Source organism: Lepus europaeus, chromosome 3 (genome assembly GCF_033115175.1).
Source record: "Lepus europaeus isolate LE1 chromosome 3, mLepTim1.pri, whole genome shotgun sequence".
NCBI classification, from domain to species: Eukaryota; Metazoa; Chordata; class Mammalia; order Lagomorpha; family Leporidae; genus Lepus; species Lepus europaeus.
Genome location: NC_084829.1, coordinates 46,041,074 through 46,057,395, shown reverse-complemented (window position 1 = coordinate 46,057,395; position 16,322 = coordinate 46,041,074). Strand labels below are relative to the sequence as shown.

Sequence of the window (16,322 nt, the reverse complement as noted above, 5' to 3'; positions counted from 1 at the left end):
ATCCTTAACAAGATGTCACAGCAGGAGACAAGGACCACAGAACATTCTAGAAAGGTCTATCTCTCAGTTCTGTTTACTGTCTGGAATTATCAGAGGCACAATGTCAAACATTCTTAATCATTGTCCACTTCACTCTGTTTTATCTATCTTTGATGCAGAAAATAAAATAGATAAAAACAATGGCTTAAACTTATCCACTGGACTTACTACATATGTTTTTATGGTATAAACTCTGTTGAATGAGAGAGGGGGCACTGTTCTAAGCATCTTTGTGTATTATCTCACTTAATGCTCACAAACATGGAGACGTATATTCTTGCCATCATTTATATAACTGGAAAACATTGAACCACTAAGTGGTTAAGTCACTTGCTCGAGGCTCCACTGCTGGTAAAACATGCACCTTTGTCCTTGGCAAAAAAATAAAACCAGAAAGAATTGAAGAGCATGCACTATAGAGGCGAAAATTTTGAGAAACCAAAGAGATCTCTTGGGTAGTAAAATTAATTTCTGTAGAAGAAATTTAAGATACTTGCCAAAGGAAATTTTCACAAAACAACTTACAAATTTGGTTCCTCTGCATTGCTTCTCTGCTTGTTAGTGTCCCCAACACCACACCCAGCTCCCTAAGTTCCTTATGGAAATTCCTGTGACTTCCTTCATTTTCCTTCCCCTGCTCTGCTTAAGGAGAAACTTAATCCTTCAACAAAATGGAGTCTTTGAGCCTGGTGAATCTTAGAAGTCTGTCATTCAACAGTAACCCAGACAAAATAACATGGGCTCTGACTTTGAGGGTGATGATGAATTGAATATTTTTTTCTTTGTAATGTCTATTGTTCCTAGCTCCAGAAGCAGTACAGTACTGTGTCCTTTGTTGATGTGAAACAAGCTAGAAAAAAAAAAAAAAAAAAAAAACCAAGGCCAGGCAAACAGCATATCCATACCAATCAGCAGAAATGGCAAAATAGAGATGTATGCTGTTCTAAACTGGCAGTAAATCGGAGGTGGGGTGTGAAATGCCAGCCTTTGTTCTGCTCTCTGGGACAGCTCTGGAAGGTCATGTTCATTGTCACTGAAAATGCCTGCAGGGAGCGATATGAAAAGTCATTGTCTATTCTCTTTTTTTCCTCCTGCTATTTTTAGCTCTTGTTAGGGAGATCAATTTTAGTTAACTGCAGAGGAAGGCTTAAAATGGTGCTTGAGTTTCAAGTTGCATTCAGCTGCTATATTTAGTTCCCCCCACCTCCAGTTCTTTTCTACCAAAACATGCGAGAGGAAAGCAATTTTGCTGATGTTACTGCTTGGTATATTCATCATTGCCCCCAAATGGAAAAGTATATTTCATTAATTAAGGTAACTTATAAGGAAGAAGCCTTTTCTATTCTAGGCTCTGTTTCAAACCTGGAGGAAATTCAGTTTTAAAATACAGATGAGCACCTACATTTTTTGGTGCGTGGGGATGACTTATCTAAATCTTCCATTTCTATTCAGCACTGGTCATGTTCTGATTGCAGACGTGAAAGGCAAACAAAGCAGCAGGGATGCAGGCTTCAGTTAGTTCAGTCTCTATGTGTCACTCCCCACACAAGGGACCCAGACTTGTGAGGCAGAAGCACATCTTCATCATTCTCCATTTCCTTTCCAAGAATTTTCTCCGGGAAAAAAAAAATTGAAGTGATTTTTCTTTTCATAATTCCTTCCACAATTTATCTTCAATCACTGTTTGAGCAGCAAGATACTTCCTTATTCCACAGGTAAAATGTGCAGATTGCAGAAAAATGGAAAAGACTCATGGCCCAAAAAAATGGGAAAAGATGAATTTAAAAATCCTACCACCCTCCAAATCAGTACTTAGAAAAAAGAATCATTGTGGTGTGTATCCTTCACTCTTGTGTTGAGTGTGCCTGTGGAGGTGTGTGTGTCCCCAGAGCCATGGCTTCAGGCCCTGAAAATGGGGAGAGGCAGGACAGGGTGGTCCATTTCCAGAGCTGCAGCCATTGCTGCTGTGAGTGCGCACACAAGGAGAGCTCTCCCAGGCAATTTTTTCCAGTCCTGCCACTGTCTTACCCAGTACGAATGCCCGCTGGCCCAGGCTTCTGCTCCCCTTCTCCTTTAGTCTGTTTCATCCTTACTTTCCTTCTGGGGTGCAACTTCTTTGTCCCAATCGTTCCACAGGTCTTCGGTCTGCCATTTCCCTCCACAAAGAGTTTTAGGTCCTAAAAGTCTCAGGAGGGAGTGAAGATACATCACAGCCCCTAATCCAATGTTCAAGAGAAACTTCCACCAAAACATAAGCAAATTCTCCTTTATTGAAAGGGAGTTCCCTTTCTAACAAAACTACCCTTTTCTCTCTCTCCCCCTCTCCCTGCTCCATTTCTCCCCTTCTTACGAGGAGCCTTCTGTTCTCCTACTTTGCTATTTGCTAAGGATCAGGACTGATGAGGACGAGGAAGGAGATCCTAATCATTCACATCACTAATATTTTCCTAAAATGACTCCATGCTAGATCTACTGAGACAGGACAGTCAGTGTGCAACCTGCCCCAGCCCAAAGATGTGTTAAATGCAGAAGGCCGTGCACGGCAAACAAGAGGACTGGATAGGGCCCATCTCTTTTCTCCAGGTCCTATGCAAGTTAGATGTGCTTGTGGAGGGTAATCAGGGAAAGTCCACAAAGGACTAAATTCCCTGGGATGTGTCTTTTAATCCTAAATCCTTCTTTCTACTTCGACGTTGAAAATAAGTTCTTTTTCCAGTTTAGAACTGATCTTGTACATAGGCAGCTATTAATTAAAATAGCTCATTTTATTTATTTTCATTTTGAGAGACAGACAGAAAACAAGAGAAATTTTCCATCCTCTGGTTCACTCCCCAAATGCCTTCAACATCTGGGATCAGCTAGAACGAAACCAGGAGCCAGGAACTCCATCCAGGTGTCCTGTGAGGGTGTCAGGTACTCAAGTACTTGAGCCATCACCACTGCCTTTCCAAACTTCCGGTTCACAGGACACAGAGCCAGGACTGAGACCCAGGCACTCTGATATGGGGTGTAAACACCCTAAGTGGCATATTGTTTAAATCTCTCTGCCATAGAGAATCCCCTCTTATTTTGTCATGGAAACTGAGACGGCAACTTGAAAAGAGACTTTTCTCCTGCTGTAGGATGCCGATTAAAATTCAAGATGTGAGTTTGTAGCTAAGCTCCACCTTTTCGGAGCTTTGTTGCCTTGAGCAAGTGTTTTAACCCCTCTGTGTCTCAGCTTCCTAAACAGTAAAATTAGGTGTGGAAAACATCACATTAGATAATCTACATAAATCTATAATAAATCCATATTTTTAGCCTGCACATTATAAATGCTCAAGATGTATTACCTACTTATTGTCACTTTCTTTTCTTTTTTTTTAAAGGATTATTTACTTGAAAGTCAGAATTAGAGAGAGAGAGGGAGAGACAGAGGTCTTCCATCCGTTGCTTTAATCCCCAGATGGCCAGAATGGCCAGGGCTGGGCCCGGCTGAAGCCAGGAGCCAGGAGCTTTTTCAGGTTTCCCATGTGGGTTCAGGGGTCCAAGCATTTGGGCCATCTTCTGCCGCCTTCCCAGGCCATTAGCAGGGAGCTGCATTGGAAGTGAAACAGGATGCCGGCACTGCAGGCGGCAGCTTAACCCACTATGCAATGGCGCCAGCCTCTGTTACTTGATTTTCAAACCAGATCCTAGTCTCCCTACAAGATCCTATATTAATCTCATAGCTCAGTTTCTCTTGATGTGAAAGCCATGATATTTTGGAGTTAGCAGTCTTACATATTGCAGTACCTTTAGCATCCCTGGGCTTCATCTACTAAATGCCAGGATCTTCCTCCAGTCTAGTCCATTTGACAACTGAAAAGCAAAAACATCCATTTCCAGACACCACTGGGGGTGTAGCCTCTGTGTTTAAGAACTAGACTAATTATACTTTTTCAGCTGTGACAAAGAGTGCTCAGAGAGACAGAGGCAAGCAATGTTTAGTAAGGGGTCAGAGATATGGGTGTGGGAAGAGAGGGGAAGGAAGGGATAGAGAGAGAGAAGGGGCTCCTGCTCACAGCTTTGCTGGCTCCTCTCCCCCTCCCTACACACACACACACACACACACAACCTTTTCCCTCCCTTTGGAAAAGGAAGAAGACAAGATCACATGACTATTCCTCTAAAATACCATGCACATCTGGATGGGGGTGAGCAGTATAGCCTTGGGGTACCTCCTGATGTTTTCTACCTTGGCTCAGGCCTATGGGGGAATCAGCATCAGCCCTGCCAGGATTGAAAGAGTTAAAAGCTATGCTGCAGCAGGTTAGGCCACCACTTGGGATGCCCACATTCCTCATAGCAAAGTGCCTGGTTCCAGTCCTGCCTCTAAATAAGCATTCTTACTACTGCACACCCCAGGAGGCAGCAGGTGATGGCCCACGTCTTTGGATCCCAGCCAGAGAAGTGGGAGACCCAGATGGAGTTTCTGGCTCCTGGTTTGTACCTGACCTAGCTCTGGCTGTTGAGGCATTTGGAGAGTGAGCTAGGGGGTGGAGGAGGGATCTCTCTCTCCTTCTCTGTCACTCTTTCAAATAATTATAATGAAAATTGTTTTTTCAAAATGTTGGCCATTACCTGGGCAGAGGGAAGCAATGACTTATGCCTCCACTCCTCACCCTTCTCCTACCTCTGGGATTCAACCCTCTGCAGGTGACTTCAAGCTGTGTCAGTGCCAGATGCCCCCACTCCCTGCCTCTTCAGTGCACAAGGGAGCAGGCAGTGGAACTTGGCAGCCCAATGGGCTTTCTCCTTGCTGAATTTCATTAAGCCCTCAATCTGATACTTGAAAGGCAATCTAAATAAGAACATCTTCCTGGCACATTTCAAATCATTTTGTAGGCTTCCCTGGATCCTAGCAAGAAGCAGGCAAGTTCAGTGAAACTCACACACCTGGAGAGTCCATTCTCATTATTCCATGGATCAGGGTTGATGTTCCCCCAATGCCTCTTGGGAGGTGGGAGTCTTATTTACCAAAAAACATTGCGGGTAAATGGGAACAGTGCCTTTTAAGTATGACTAAGCATTCACATTTTTCTGGAATGACTTTCATACTGGAATGCATATTCTTCTCACTCAAATATAAATATCTCTTAATAGCAAATTCAAGTTTAGTACTTAACACACATGTTTGAGTCTTGTTGGAAATGTTCTTAGCATTTGCTTTAAGAAGCCATTGTCTGTTTGTAAAATCTAGTCTAGATTAATATATGACACCACTGTTCCCCATCTGCTTCAGAGCCACTGGGAGATAAGTAGACACATGAGATATTTTTTTAGAATGCCAGCTTTGTTTCTGTTTAAAAGCTACAAATGAGAATGCAGTTAGTGATGCAACATCCGGGACTTCCTGCTGTGAAAATCCAGAACTCCACAGAGGTACTCACCTTGGCCCAGAACTGGGAACAATAGGCTGCCCAGCACACCACACACAGTGCAGAGCAGAGCACAGGCTACTTGCAGGCAGGAAAGGCTCACAGGAAAAATGGGAGAGAGTACGCTGAGTGCTTCTAGTTCTTTTCCCATCAAGTATTGCTCCTATTCCACTAGAGAGGGACAGGAGAGGGGCCCGAGAGGGCAGGCTGAGTGATGGGCTCAAGAAGCTTGCTCTGTGTGAAGGAACTTGGGAACTAGTGACTTAGCCACCCCCACATGCACTTGAACAGAGGGGAAGAGGCAGAACAGCTGAAGGTAGTTAATTGTCAACCCAAGGGTTTTGAACAGATTGTATGACCCATGGTCTACTTACCAACTGCTATGTAACTGCTCTAAAAACGTAGGGCCCCAAACAACAGCAGTCATTTGTTTTGCTTATAAATCTGTGTTTGGGCAAGGCTCAAGAGGATGGTTCCTCCCCATCCCACATTGTATTCTTGGGGCTGTTCATCTGGGAATTGGCAAATCAGCTTCCAGGACACTCCACTCCCATGACTGTCAAGGTAGTGCTGGCTGTGGCTGGCCCCAATGGACTGTGGGGCCGAGATCCTGGTTCCTCTCTAGGTGGTCTTCATTGTAAGTGACTTGGGCTTCCTTGCAGCATAGAGCTGGGGTTCTATGAGTGATCATCCTGAGAAAGCAAAGGAGAGGTACATGGTATAAAAGTCACAGTGGTTAATTCTGCGGTTGCATTCATAAAGGGAGGGAACCTCCCTCCACAGAGGATGGCAAGGTTCTAGAAGAGTACACGGGGCAGGAGGTACTATGACCAGCCTTGGGAATAATAATTTGATGCAACACATTGCTCGCCTGTTGAGAACTCACTCTGAATGTGAGAGATAATTTCGTTAAACAAGGGGGAATGTAGAGAGTCCTTTTCCAGAGTGCAAAGCTTCCATAAGTGCTAAAAATTAACTTAGTTTATAAGTTATAGCCCTTTTATTTTCATAACATATTGAATGTTGTCTTTTGCGAAGATTCATTATCAAAGAGCCATGCCTCCCATAACCATCAACTGGCCAGAACAATAACAGGCAAAGTTCGGGTAGAATAAATTTATTCTCTCCAGCTACAGAATAAATACTCATGAAAAATATGGGTTGCTATGAAAGTGTTAAAGGTTAAAAGAGGCACTCTGTTAGTAGAGTCTCTTGAAATACACAAAAACAAAGGGAAGAATGAGAGGCAGCACCAGAGAGTGATGAGAACATTCAGTGGAATCTGGCAAACTGAGTTTGAATCCTGATTCTGTCATTTGCTGCCTCTGTGATCCCAACTTCCTCTTGTGTAACTAGCCATGATGCAACTCACACTACTGAGGTGTAATTAAATACCTATTTTATGTGGCATAGAGACTTTGAACTCTGTCGGGCACATACTAAGTACTCATGGAACAGTTAACAGTTCCTGTGGCACTTACTAAATCCTACCACTGATAGAATACTGATAATAGGATCAATACCTGCCCTTCAATAATTTTCAGCTTATTTGAAAAGCCAATATGTATTCAAGTTACCCTACAGGAAGGTCATTCATGTTTGTGTACATAGAGGACATCATACAAATATGCTCTCAGCGGCCTTGCTGTTCGACCTTCATAAATCACTCAGGTGTTTACGTCTAGGTGTCCTAAGTTGCAGCAATCAAGAAGTTGAAGTCCAGCCCTCTGTGATTTGGGATGGGAAACATCACTGGATGAAATAACTAATGAGTAATACAAAAGGTGGCACAATCAAGCACCATAAATGTTTCAGACCATCTCAGAAAATCAGGCATCTCATTAAAACTACAACTTAAGATTTTCCATCTCATGGGAATAGAACTTGGAAATAGGTAGGAGAGAGGGAAAAGGAGAGAAACTTAACAATGATGAGAAAGAAAAAAGGAGGCAATGACTGGGGGGAGAGAAGGTAAATCCATTTCGAGGATCTGATTACATGATACCCAGTGTTCATTCAAACTGTGGGACTTTGGCAAATCCTAGACCTCTTATTGCTATTCAGTTATTCATCCACTCAATTCTTATTGTGTGATGTGGTCAGATTAGTTCATCATATTAGAAGCCAGGAATCGGGGGGGGGGGGGGAGGGCAGCGTTGACCCAAATGATATCACCTTATGTAATCATATGCATCTTAGTAGGGCTTTACAGAGGGCCTCACTGTGTCTGTTTCAGAGTATCTGATTGACATGGCTGTTATTCCTATTTCATTGATGAGAAAAATTGAGGGGGTAGAAATGACATAACCAGCACTGATAAAGCAAAGTCAGCAAATGTTGTTGTAGAAAAGCTTATTCTGGCAGGAAAGCCTCATCTCTGGGATGGGGAACTAGCTGACAAAACTCTGGGTGGGAGGGAGGAGTCATGGCCAGAGTCATTACAAGGCCATAGTGCAGAGGGAACACCTGGAGAAATGCTTCAAAGCAACACACATTCATGCTTGGTGATGGATTAACCACATGGGTGAAAGAGAAAGGGGACTGGGGGATGACTGACCTAAGAAATTGCACCTAGAAGGCTGGAAGAGCCATGGAACATTTAAGAGAAATGTGACAGCTGGGAAGGAAACATAGATTGACAGGGAAAATAAATAACTCTGCTTTAGAGATGTGCATGTGGGAAAGAACAGGAAGCTGATATAGAGGTGTCAGTGGATCGGGATGCAGGTGTGAGATCAGCCCTAGGCGTGTAGCTCTTTGCAGAGGCAGGCAGACTACGCTGAGAACAGTGGTAGATGCTGAGGAGTAAAATGAGGTGACCTCCCCACTCTGTGAAGGCCGCTGGTGCAGCCATGCTCTCTGTTCCCTGGCAGAATGCTCAAAGGGACCTGTCCCTAGAGGCACTGAAGCTTTAGGGAGATTTCTCCTTCTTTCCATCATGAACGTCTTCCTAGGAAGCAGAACAATCAGTCTCAATTCTGCTTTTGTTGTTGTTGTTCTTTTTAATTTTTAATTAGTTTTTAACAGAATCAGTGTGATTTGTAGAGATAATTCTAAGAACATATGATATTCCCTTCCTCCCTCACTCCCTCCCACCCTCCTTCCCGCTCCCTTTTTCTTTGAGGTAACATATCTTACATGTATGTTACAGTAGAAAGGCTTAATACTTAACCGAATAAGAAGTTTAACAAGTAAAAAGAAGAAAGCCCCTACTTTAGTGGGAATAGACAACAGCTATAAACAATAACTAGACGGGAAAATGACCATTTAATATAATCACATATCATCAACACTATAGGAGTATAACATTCTTAACCATTGGCTTAACGAAGTTATGCTTTTACAAACTATATTTGCCGCAATACTGTGCTCACAGACATTTTTTTTTATTTCTCTCTTTTTTAAATTTTAGTTCCCACATAAGGGAGAACATGAAGTATTCATCTTTCTGGGTCCAGCTTATTTCACTAAATATGATGTCCTCCTGTTGTGTCCATTTTGCTACAAATTATAGAATTTCATTCTTTTTTGTAGCTGAGCAATATTTCATTTTCTTTACCCATTTATCTGATGATGGACACCTTGGTTAATTCCAAAGTTTGGCTATCATGAACAGTGCTGGCATGAACATGGTGGTGCAAGTATCTCTTTGATACATTGTGTTCAAATTTTGGGGGTATACACTTAGTTCTGGGATTGTAGGATCATATGGCAAGTCTATTTCTAGCTTTTTAATAAATCTCCACACGGTTTTGGGAATGTAAATGAGTGCAGCCACTGTGGAAAACAAACAGTGTATAAATGTTCCCACTTGTCCAGATCCTCGCCAGCATTTGTTACTCTCTGTGCTTTGGATTTATGCATTCTGACAGGAGTGAGGTGATAACTCATTATGGTTGTGATTTTCATTTCCCTGATGGCTAGTGATGTTGACCATTTTTCATATATTTGTTGGCCATTTGTATTTCTTCTTTTTTTTTAACTTTTATTTAATGAATATAAATTTCCAAAGTACAGCTTATGGATTACAATGGTTTCCCCACCCCCATAACTTCCCTCCCACCCGCAACCCTCCCCTTTCCTGCTCCCTCTCCCCTTCCATTCACATCAAGATTCATTTTCAATTCTCTTTATATACAGAAGATCAGTTCAGTATATATTAAGTAAAGATTTCAACAGTTTGCCCCCACATAGCAACACAAAGTGAAAAAATACTGTTGGAGTACTAGTTATAGCATTAAATAACAGTGTACAGCACATTAAAGACAGAGATCCTACATGATATTTTTTAAAAAATTAATTTTCTATGCAATTTCAAATTTAACACCAGGGTTTTTTTCATTTTCAATTATCTTTATATACAGACGATCGATTCAGTATATAATTAGTAAAGACCTCATCAGTTTGTACCCACACAGAGACACAAAGTGTAAAAATACTGTTTCAGTACTAGTTATAGCATCACTTCACATTAGACAACACATTAAGGACAGATCCCACATGAGATGTAAGTACACAGTGACTCCTGTTGCTGACTTAACAATTTGACACTCTTGTTTATGGCATCAGTAATCTCCCTAGGCTCTAGTCATGAGTTGCCAAGGCTATGGAAGCCTTTAGGGTTCGCCAACTTTGATCTTATTCTGATAGGGTCATAGTCAAAGTGGAAGTTCTCTCCTCCCTTCAGAGAAAGGTACCTCCTTCTTAGATGGCCCTGTTCTTTCCACTGGGATCTCACTCGCAGAGATCTTTCATTTAGGTCTTTTTTTTTCCCCAGAGTGTCTTGGCTTTCCATGCCTACAATACTCTCATGTATTTCTTCTTTTGAGAACTATTGAAGTCCTTTGTGAATTTCTGATTGAGACCTTTAACAATAGAATAGACAAGTGAAGGAAAGACTTTCTAACCTTGATTACAAGAATTTTTGAAATATCCCAATCAGATGATGTTAAAAAGAATTAAAATAAATGGGATACAATTAGACAACCAAATATTCATATATTAGGTATTCCTGAAGGAGAAGAAAAGGGAAAAGGCATTGTGAACCTGCTAAATGAAATAGCTGAAAATTTCCCAGATCGTGAAAGAGATGTGGACATCCAGATAACAAAAAGTTCAAAGAGACCCCAGCACACTCAACCAAAAAAAGGTCTTCTCCCAGGCATATGTGTCATCAAATACAAGGAGAGAATCCTAAAGGCAGTAAGAGAAAACTATCAAGTTACATATAAAAGAAAACAAATTAGATTAACAATAGACTTCTCAGAAGAAGGCATACAGGCCTGAAGAGAATGAGGAGATATATTCAAGATCTTCAAAGAAAAAAATTCCAATCGAGAATATTCTATCCGATGAAGTTATCCTTTAAAAGTGAAGGAGAAATAATGTACTTTCCAGATAAGCCAGAATTGAGAAATTCACCACCATCAGACCAGCCTTATAAGAAATTCTGAAGGCTGTTCTGCATTAGAAGTGAACATCATGAAGACACATGAGAGTAAAGAGGGAGCTTACTGCTCTAGTCTAGGGGAGGATAGTTAAGAAAAGTGGACAGAGTGCAATCTCAGGGAAGGGTTAGGGAGAAAACAGCAGGGAAACTTCATACACGTTGGGGAGACATTGTGGACCTACGTGGAGGGTATGGATGCACACGGCTTGGTACTCTAGCAGCTGAGAGCCTCAGCATCAGATTTACAGGGAGGTGAGACCAGACTGCAGCAGCCCAAGCCACTGGCAATAAAGCTGTGGGAAGAGCCTGATGTAGGCATGGTTTGGAGCCCTACAGGGGACAGTGCACCAGCCAACCTAGAGGGAACAAAAGGGGACCCACATTTCTTTCTCCTAACCACCCAGCACGGGCACTCTGTAACTACCCAAGAGAGGGTAGGCACCATTTTGCACATATGTAATAGCTGTACCAGCTCGTGTCCACGTGCCCAGCAACCAGCTGAGAGGAGACACCCGAGTCCAGAGGGGAAAATTGACAGGGAACTGGGTGCTCATGACTATGGGAGTCTTCTGTGCCAGGACTGTGAAAACATTGTGGCTGTGTGGGAGGTGCAGGGTGTGGCTGGGACTTTAGATAATCACTGTGAGTGACTCCACATGCTTTGGACTCCCTGATTCCTTGGCAAGGGTCATTGCTGCAGGATCCACGGTCATACCAAGGAATACACAGATCTTTTGTGTTATTTTTGTGGCAGTGTGGATGAAAACTGTACCCAGTGGGGCTAGTGCCAGACATTGGTCTCCCTGGAGGAGAGGATGTGAGCATGATAATAAAGCAACAGAGCAGAACAAACCTCCCCTCTGATAAATAAAAAAGAAGATATTTACCACACACAAATTGGGTGTCACCTTGGACAATCTCTTTACCCTGAAGCACTGAGCAGAAGAGCTCCCCAACCACATCCAGAACACACCTCTGGATATTACTGAAAGAGCAGACACTCCACTAAGCCACAGAGGCATATCCAAATATAAAAGCCATCACATGGGAGAAAAAAAACACAAGTATCGTCACAAATGCCTAATAATAAACACAGCAAACCAAGAAACAAGAATAAGGAAGACAACATGACACCCCCAAAAGAACACAATACTTCAGGATTAGAACGTGTAGATGAAGAGATTGAAAAATGCCAGCAACGAAGTTCAAAAATTTGATTGCAGGATCACTTAGAAGTAACAAGAAGCAAATCCACAAACCAAAATCTGTACATGACATGAAGGAAAATTTTTGTCATGAACTTGAGATTTTAGAGAAATCAAAATGAAATATTGGAAGGGAATTCAACAGAACAAATAAAAAATATGGTGGAAAGCCTTAGCAACAGACTCAATGAGGCAGAAGAAAGAATATCCAAATTAGAAGACAAAGCTCTGGAAATTTTACAGTCAGACTAAAAAAAAAAAAAAAAGAAATAAGAAATTAGAAAACTTAAAAAAAAAAAAACAATGTCAGAAATTTATGGGATACTATCAAATGACCCAAATATGGGTCTTAGGAATTCCTGAAGGCATGGAAAGATAGAATGAATTAGAAGGCCTTTTTAGTGAAATAATTATAGAAAACTTCCCTAATTTGGAGAAAGAAAGGGACGTCTATGTATAGGAAACACAAAGAACTCCTATTAGACATGACCAGAAAAGATCTTTACCACAACACATTGTACTCAAACTATGCACAGTAAAACAGAAAGAAAAGATTCTAAAATGTGCAAGAGAGAAACACCAGATTATGTTCAGATGATCTCCAATTAGACTCACAGCTGACTTCTCATCAGAATCTCTGCAGGCTAGAAGAGAATAGCAAGATATATTCTAAGTCTTAAGAAAAAAAAGTCAACCAAGAATATTGTACCCTGAAAAGCGCTCATTTATGAATGGAGGTGAAATAAAGACCTTCCACTGCAAACAGAAATTGAAAGAATTTGTCACCATTCATCCAACCTTATGAAAGATGCTTAAGGATGTGCTATACACAGAAACACAGAAACATGGTCATCACTAGGAAAGAAAATGAAGGCAGAAAATCTCCCCATAAAAGTACAAGGAAATCCAATGTGAAAATAGGAATATTTATGGGAAAATGACAGGGCAAAGTATTTACTTATCAATAGTTACCTTGAATGTAAATGGCCTCAACACTCCAGTTAAGAGATACAGACTGGCTGAATGTATTAAAAAAACAAAACCCGGCCGGCGCCGCGGCTCACTAGGCTAATCCTCTGCCTTGCGGCGCTGGCACACCAGGTTCTAGTCCCAGTCGGGGCACCAATCCTGTCCTGGTTGCCCCTCTTCCAGGCCAGCTCTCTGCTGTGGCCAGGGAGTGCAGTGGAGGATGGCCCAAGTGCTTGGGCCCTGCACCCGCATGGGAGACCAGGAGAAGCACCTGGCTCCTGCCATCGGATCAGCGCGGTGCGCCGGCCGCAGTGCGCTGGCTGAGGCGGCCATTGGAGGGTGAACCAACGGCAAAAGGAAGACCTTTCTCTCTGTCTCTCTCTCACTGTCCACTCCGCCTGTCAAAAAAAAAAAAACATATATTTACTGCCTACAAAAAATACACTTCACCAACAAAGATATATGCAGACTGAAAGTGAAAAGATGGAAAGATATTCTATGCTAACAGAAACCAAAAAAGAGCTGGTGTAACATCCTATCTCAGACAAAATAGACTTTAATTTAAAAAACTGTAAAAAAAAAAAAAGACAACAAAGAACACTAAGTAATGTTTAAACGATCAATTCAACAGAAAGATATGGCTATTGTAAATGTAAATACACCTAATTACATGTCGCCTGGCTATTTAAAGGAAAAGTTAAGGGATCTAAAGGGAGACATGGACTACAATACAAGAGTAATGGGCAACTTCAATACCCAGCAATGGACAGATCAATCAGACAGAAAATCAGCAACAAAATAACAGAGTTAACACTATAGACCCAAAGGAACTAAAGGACATCTATAGAACTTTTCATCCTACAATTGCAGAAGACATGATTTTCTTACCAATACATGGAACTTTCTCTAGGAGAGACCATATTCTGGGACATAAAGGAAGTCTCAGCAATTTCAAAAAAAAAAAAAATCAAAATCATACCATGTGTCCTCTCTGACCACATGGAATGAAGCTGGAAATAAAAAACTCAAGAATCTCTAGAACATGTGTAAACACACAGAGACTGAACATATGTTGTTGAATGAACAGTGGGTCATTGAAGAAATCAAAAGAGAAATCAAAAAATTTCTGGAAATGAAGATAACAATACAACATATCAAAACTTATGGAATACAGCAAAGGCAATATTAAGACAGAAGTTTATAGCAGTTAGTTCCTACATAAGAAATTGGAAAGACATCAAATAAAGGAGCCATCAATGCATCACAAGGACCTAGAAAAACAATAGCAAACGAAACCCATAAGTAGGAGAAAATAAATAATAAAGAAGAAATAAATAAAATTGAAACAAAAATTACAAAAGATCAGTGAAACAAAAAGATGGTTTTTTGAAAAAATAAACAAAATTGACACACCATTGGCCCAACTAACCAAAAAAATGTGGAGAAGATAAAAAACAATAAATTTAGAGATGAAAAAGGAAAATAAGAACTTATACTACAGAAATAAAAAGAATCATTAGAAATTACTACCAAGAGCTATATTCCAACAAATCAGGAAACTGAGAAGAAATGGATGGATTCCTGGACACATAAATTGAGCCATGAAGACCTAGAAAACCTAAACAGCTCAATAACCAAGATGGAAATTGAATAAGTAATAAAGACCAAATCAGCAAAGAAAAGCACAGGATCACATAGCTTCACAGTTGAAATCTACCAGACATTTAAAGAAGAACTAATTCCAATTCTTCTCTAGTTATTCAAAACAATTTAAAGGGAGGGAATCCTACAAAACTCCTTCTATGAAGCCTGTATTACCTTAATTCCTAAACCTGAAAAAGATACAACAGAGAAATAGAACTATGGACCAATTTTCCTGATGAACACAGATGCAAAAATCCTCAACAAAATAATAGCCAATCAAATCCAAGAATCCATCAGAAAGATCATTCACCCGCACCAAGTGGGATTTATCCTTGGTATGCAGGGATGGTTCGACATTCACAAAATCAATGGGATACATCACAATAACAAACTGAGGAACAGAAACCATATGATTATCTCAATAGATGCAGAGAAAGCATTTGATAAAATACAACTTTCATGATGAAAACTTTCATAATGAAAACTCTAAGCAAATTGGTTATAGAAAGAACATTCCTCAACACAATCAAGGCAATCTACTGGAAACAATGGCCAGCATCCTATTAAATGGAGAAATGTTGGAAGCATTCTCACTGAGATCTAGAACCAGACAAGGATGCCCATTCTTGCCCTTGCTATTTAACATAGTGCTGGAAGTTTTAAACAGAGCCATAAGGCAAGAAAAAAATTAAAGGGATATAAATTGGGAAGGAGGAAGTCAAACTATCCCTATTTTCAGATGACATGATTCTATATATAGGGGATCCAAAAGACTCCACAAAGAGACTGTTGGAATTCATTAATACACAAACATCAATAGCCTTTGTATACACAGACAGTTCCACAGCTGAGAAAGGATTTCTAAAGATCAATCCCATTCACAATAGGTACAAAAAAATCAAATACCTTGCAATAAATTTAACCAGGGATGTCAAAGGTCTCTGATGAGAACTATAAAACATTAAAGAAAGAAATAGAAGACACAAGAAATGAAAAAAAAATCTTCCATGTTCATGAATGGGAAGAGTCAATATTATCAAAATGCCCATACTACCAAAAGTGATTTTCAGATTCAATGCAATACCAATCCAAGGACATCCTTCTCAGATATAGAAAAAATGATGCTGAAATTTATATGGAAACACAGGAGACCTCAAATAGCTAAAGCAACCTTATATGATGAAAACAATTCTGGAGGCATCACAATACTTGATTTCAAGTCATACTGTTGGGCAGTTACAGTGAAAATAGCCTGATACTGACACAAAAACAGATGGATAGACTGAGCAATGGAACTGAATAGAAATGCCAGAAATCAACCCAAGCATCTACAACCAACTTATCTTAGACAAAGGAGCTACATTCAATCCTTGGATCAAGGACAGACTTTTCCATAAAAGGTGCTGGGAAAGCTGTATCTATACATTCAGAAGTATGAATTCCTACCTTACACCTTACACTAAAATCCACTCAAAATAGATTTAAGACCTAAATCTACAACCCAATACCATGAAATTATTAGAGAACATTGGGCAAACCCTACAAGACATTGGCATAGATAAAGATAAGCAGTTCTTGGAAAAGGTCCCAGAGGCACAGGCAATCAAAGCCAAAATT

General features: G+C 40.6%; 2 protein-coding genes across 5 annotated transcripts in view; one reads left to right on the top strand and one right to left on the bottom strand.

Annotated features, from left to right (window-relative positions):
- Window positions 1-16,322, top strand: part of RCAN2 (regulator of calcineurin 2) — a 305,985-nt gene that overhangs the window by 275,430 nt on the left and 14,233 nt on the right. The window lies entirely within an intron of this gene.
- The window catches only part of ENPP4 (ectonucleotide pyrophosphatase/phosphodiesterase 4), a 171,018-nt gene continuing 160,656 nt past the window's right edge, over window positions 5,961-16,322 (bottom strand). Inside the window, exon 5 of the mRNA XM_062186214.1 lies at window positions 5,961-6,130. Coding sequence (XP_062042198.1) covers window positions 5,998-6,130 — 133 coding nt within the window. The 3' untranslated portion in view covers window positions 5,961-5,997. The remainder of the gene's footprint in view (window positions 6,131-16,322) is intronic.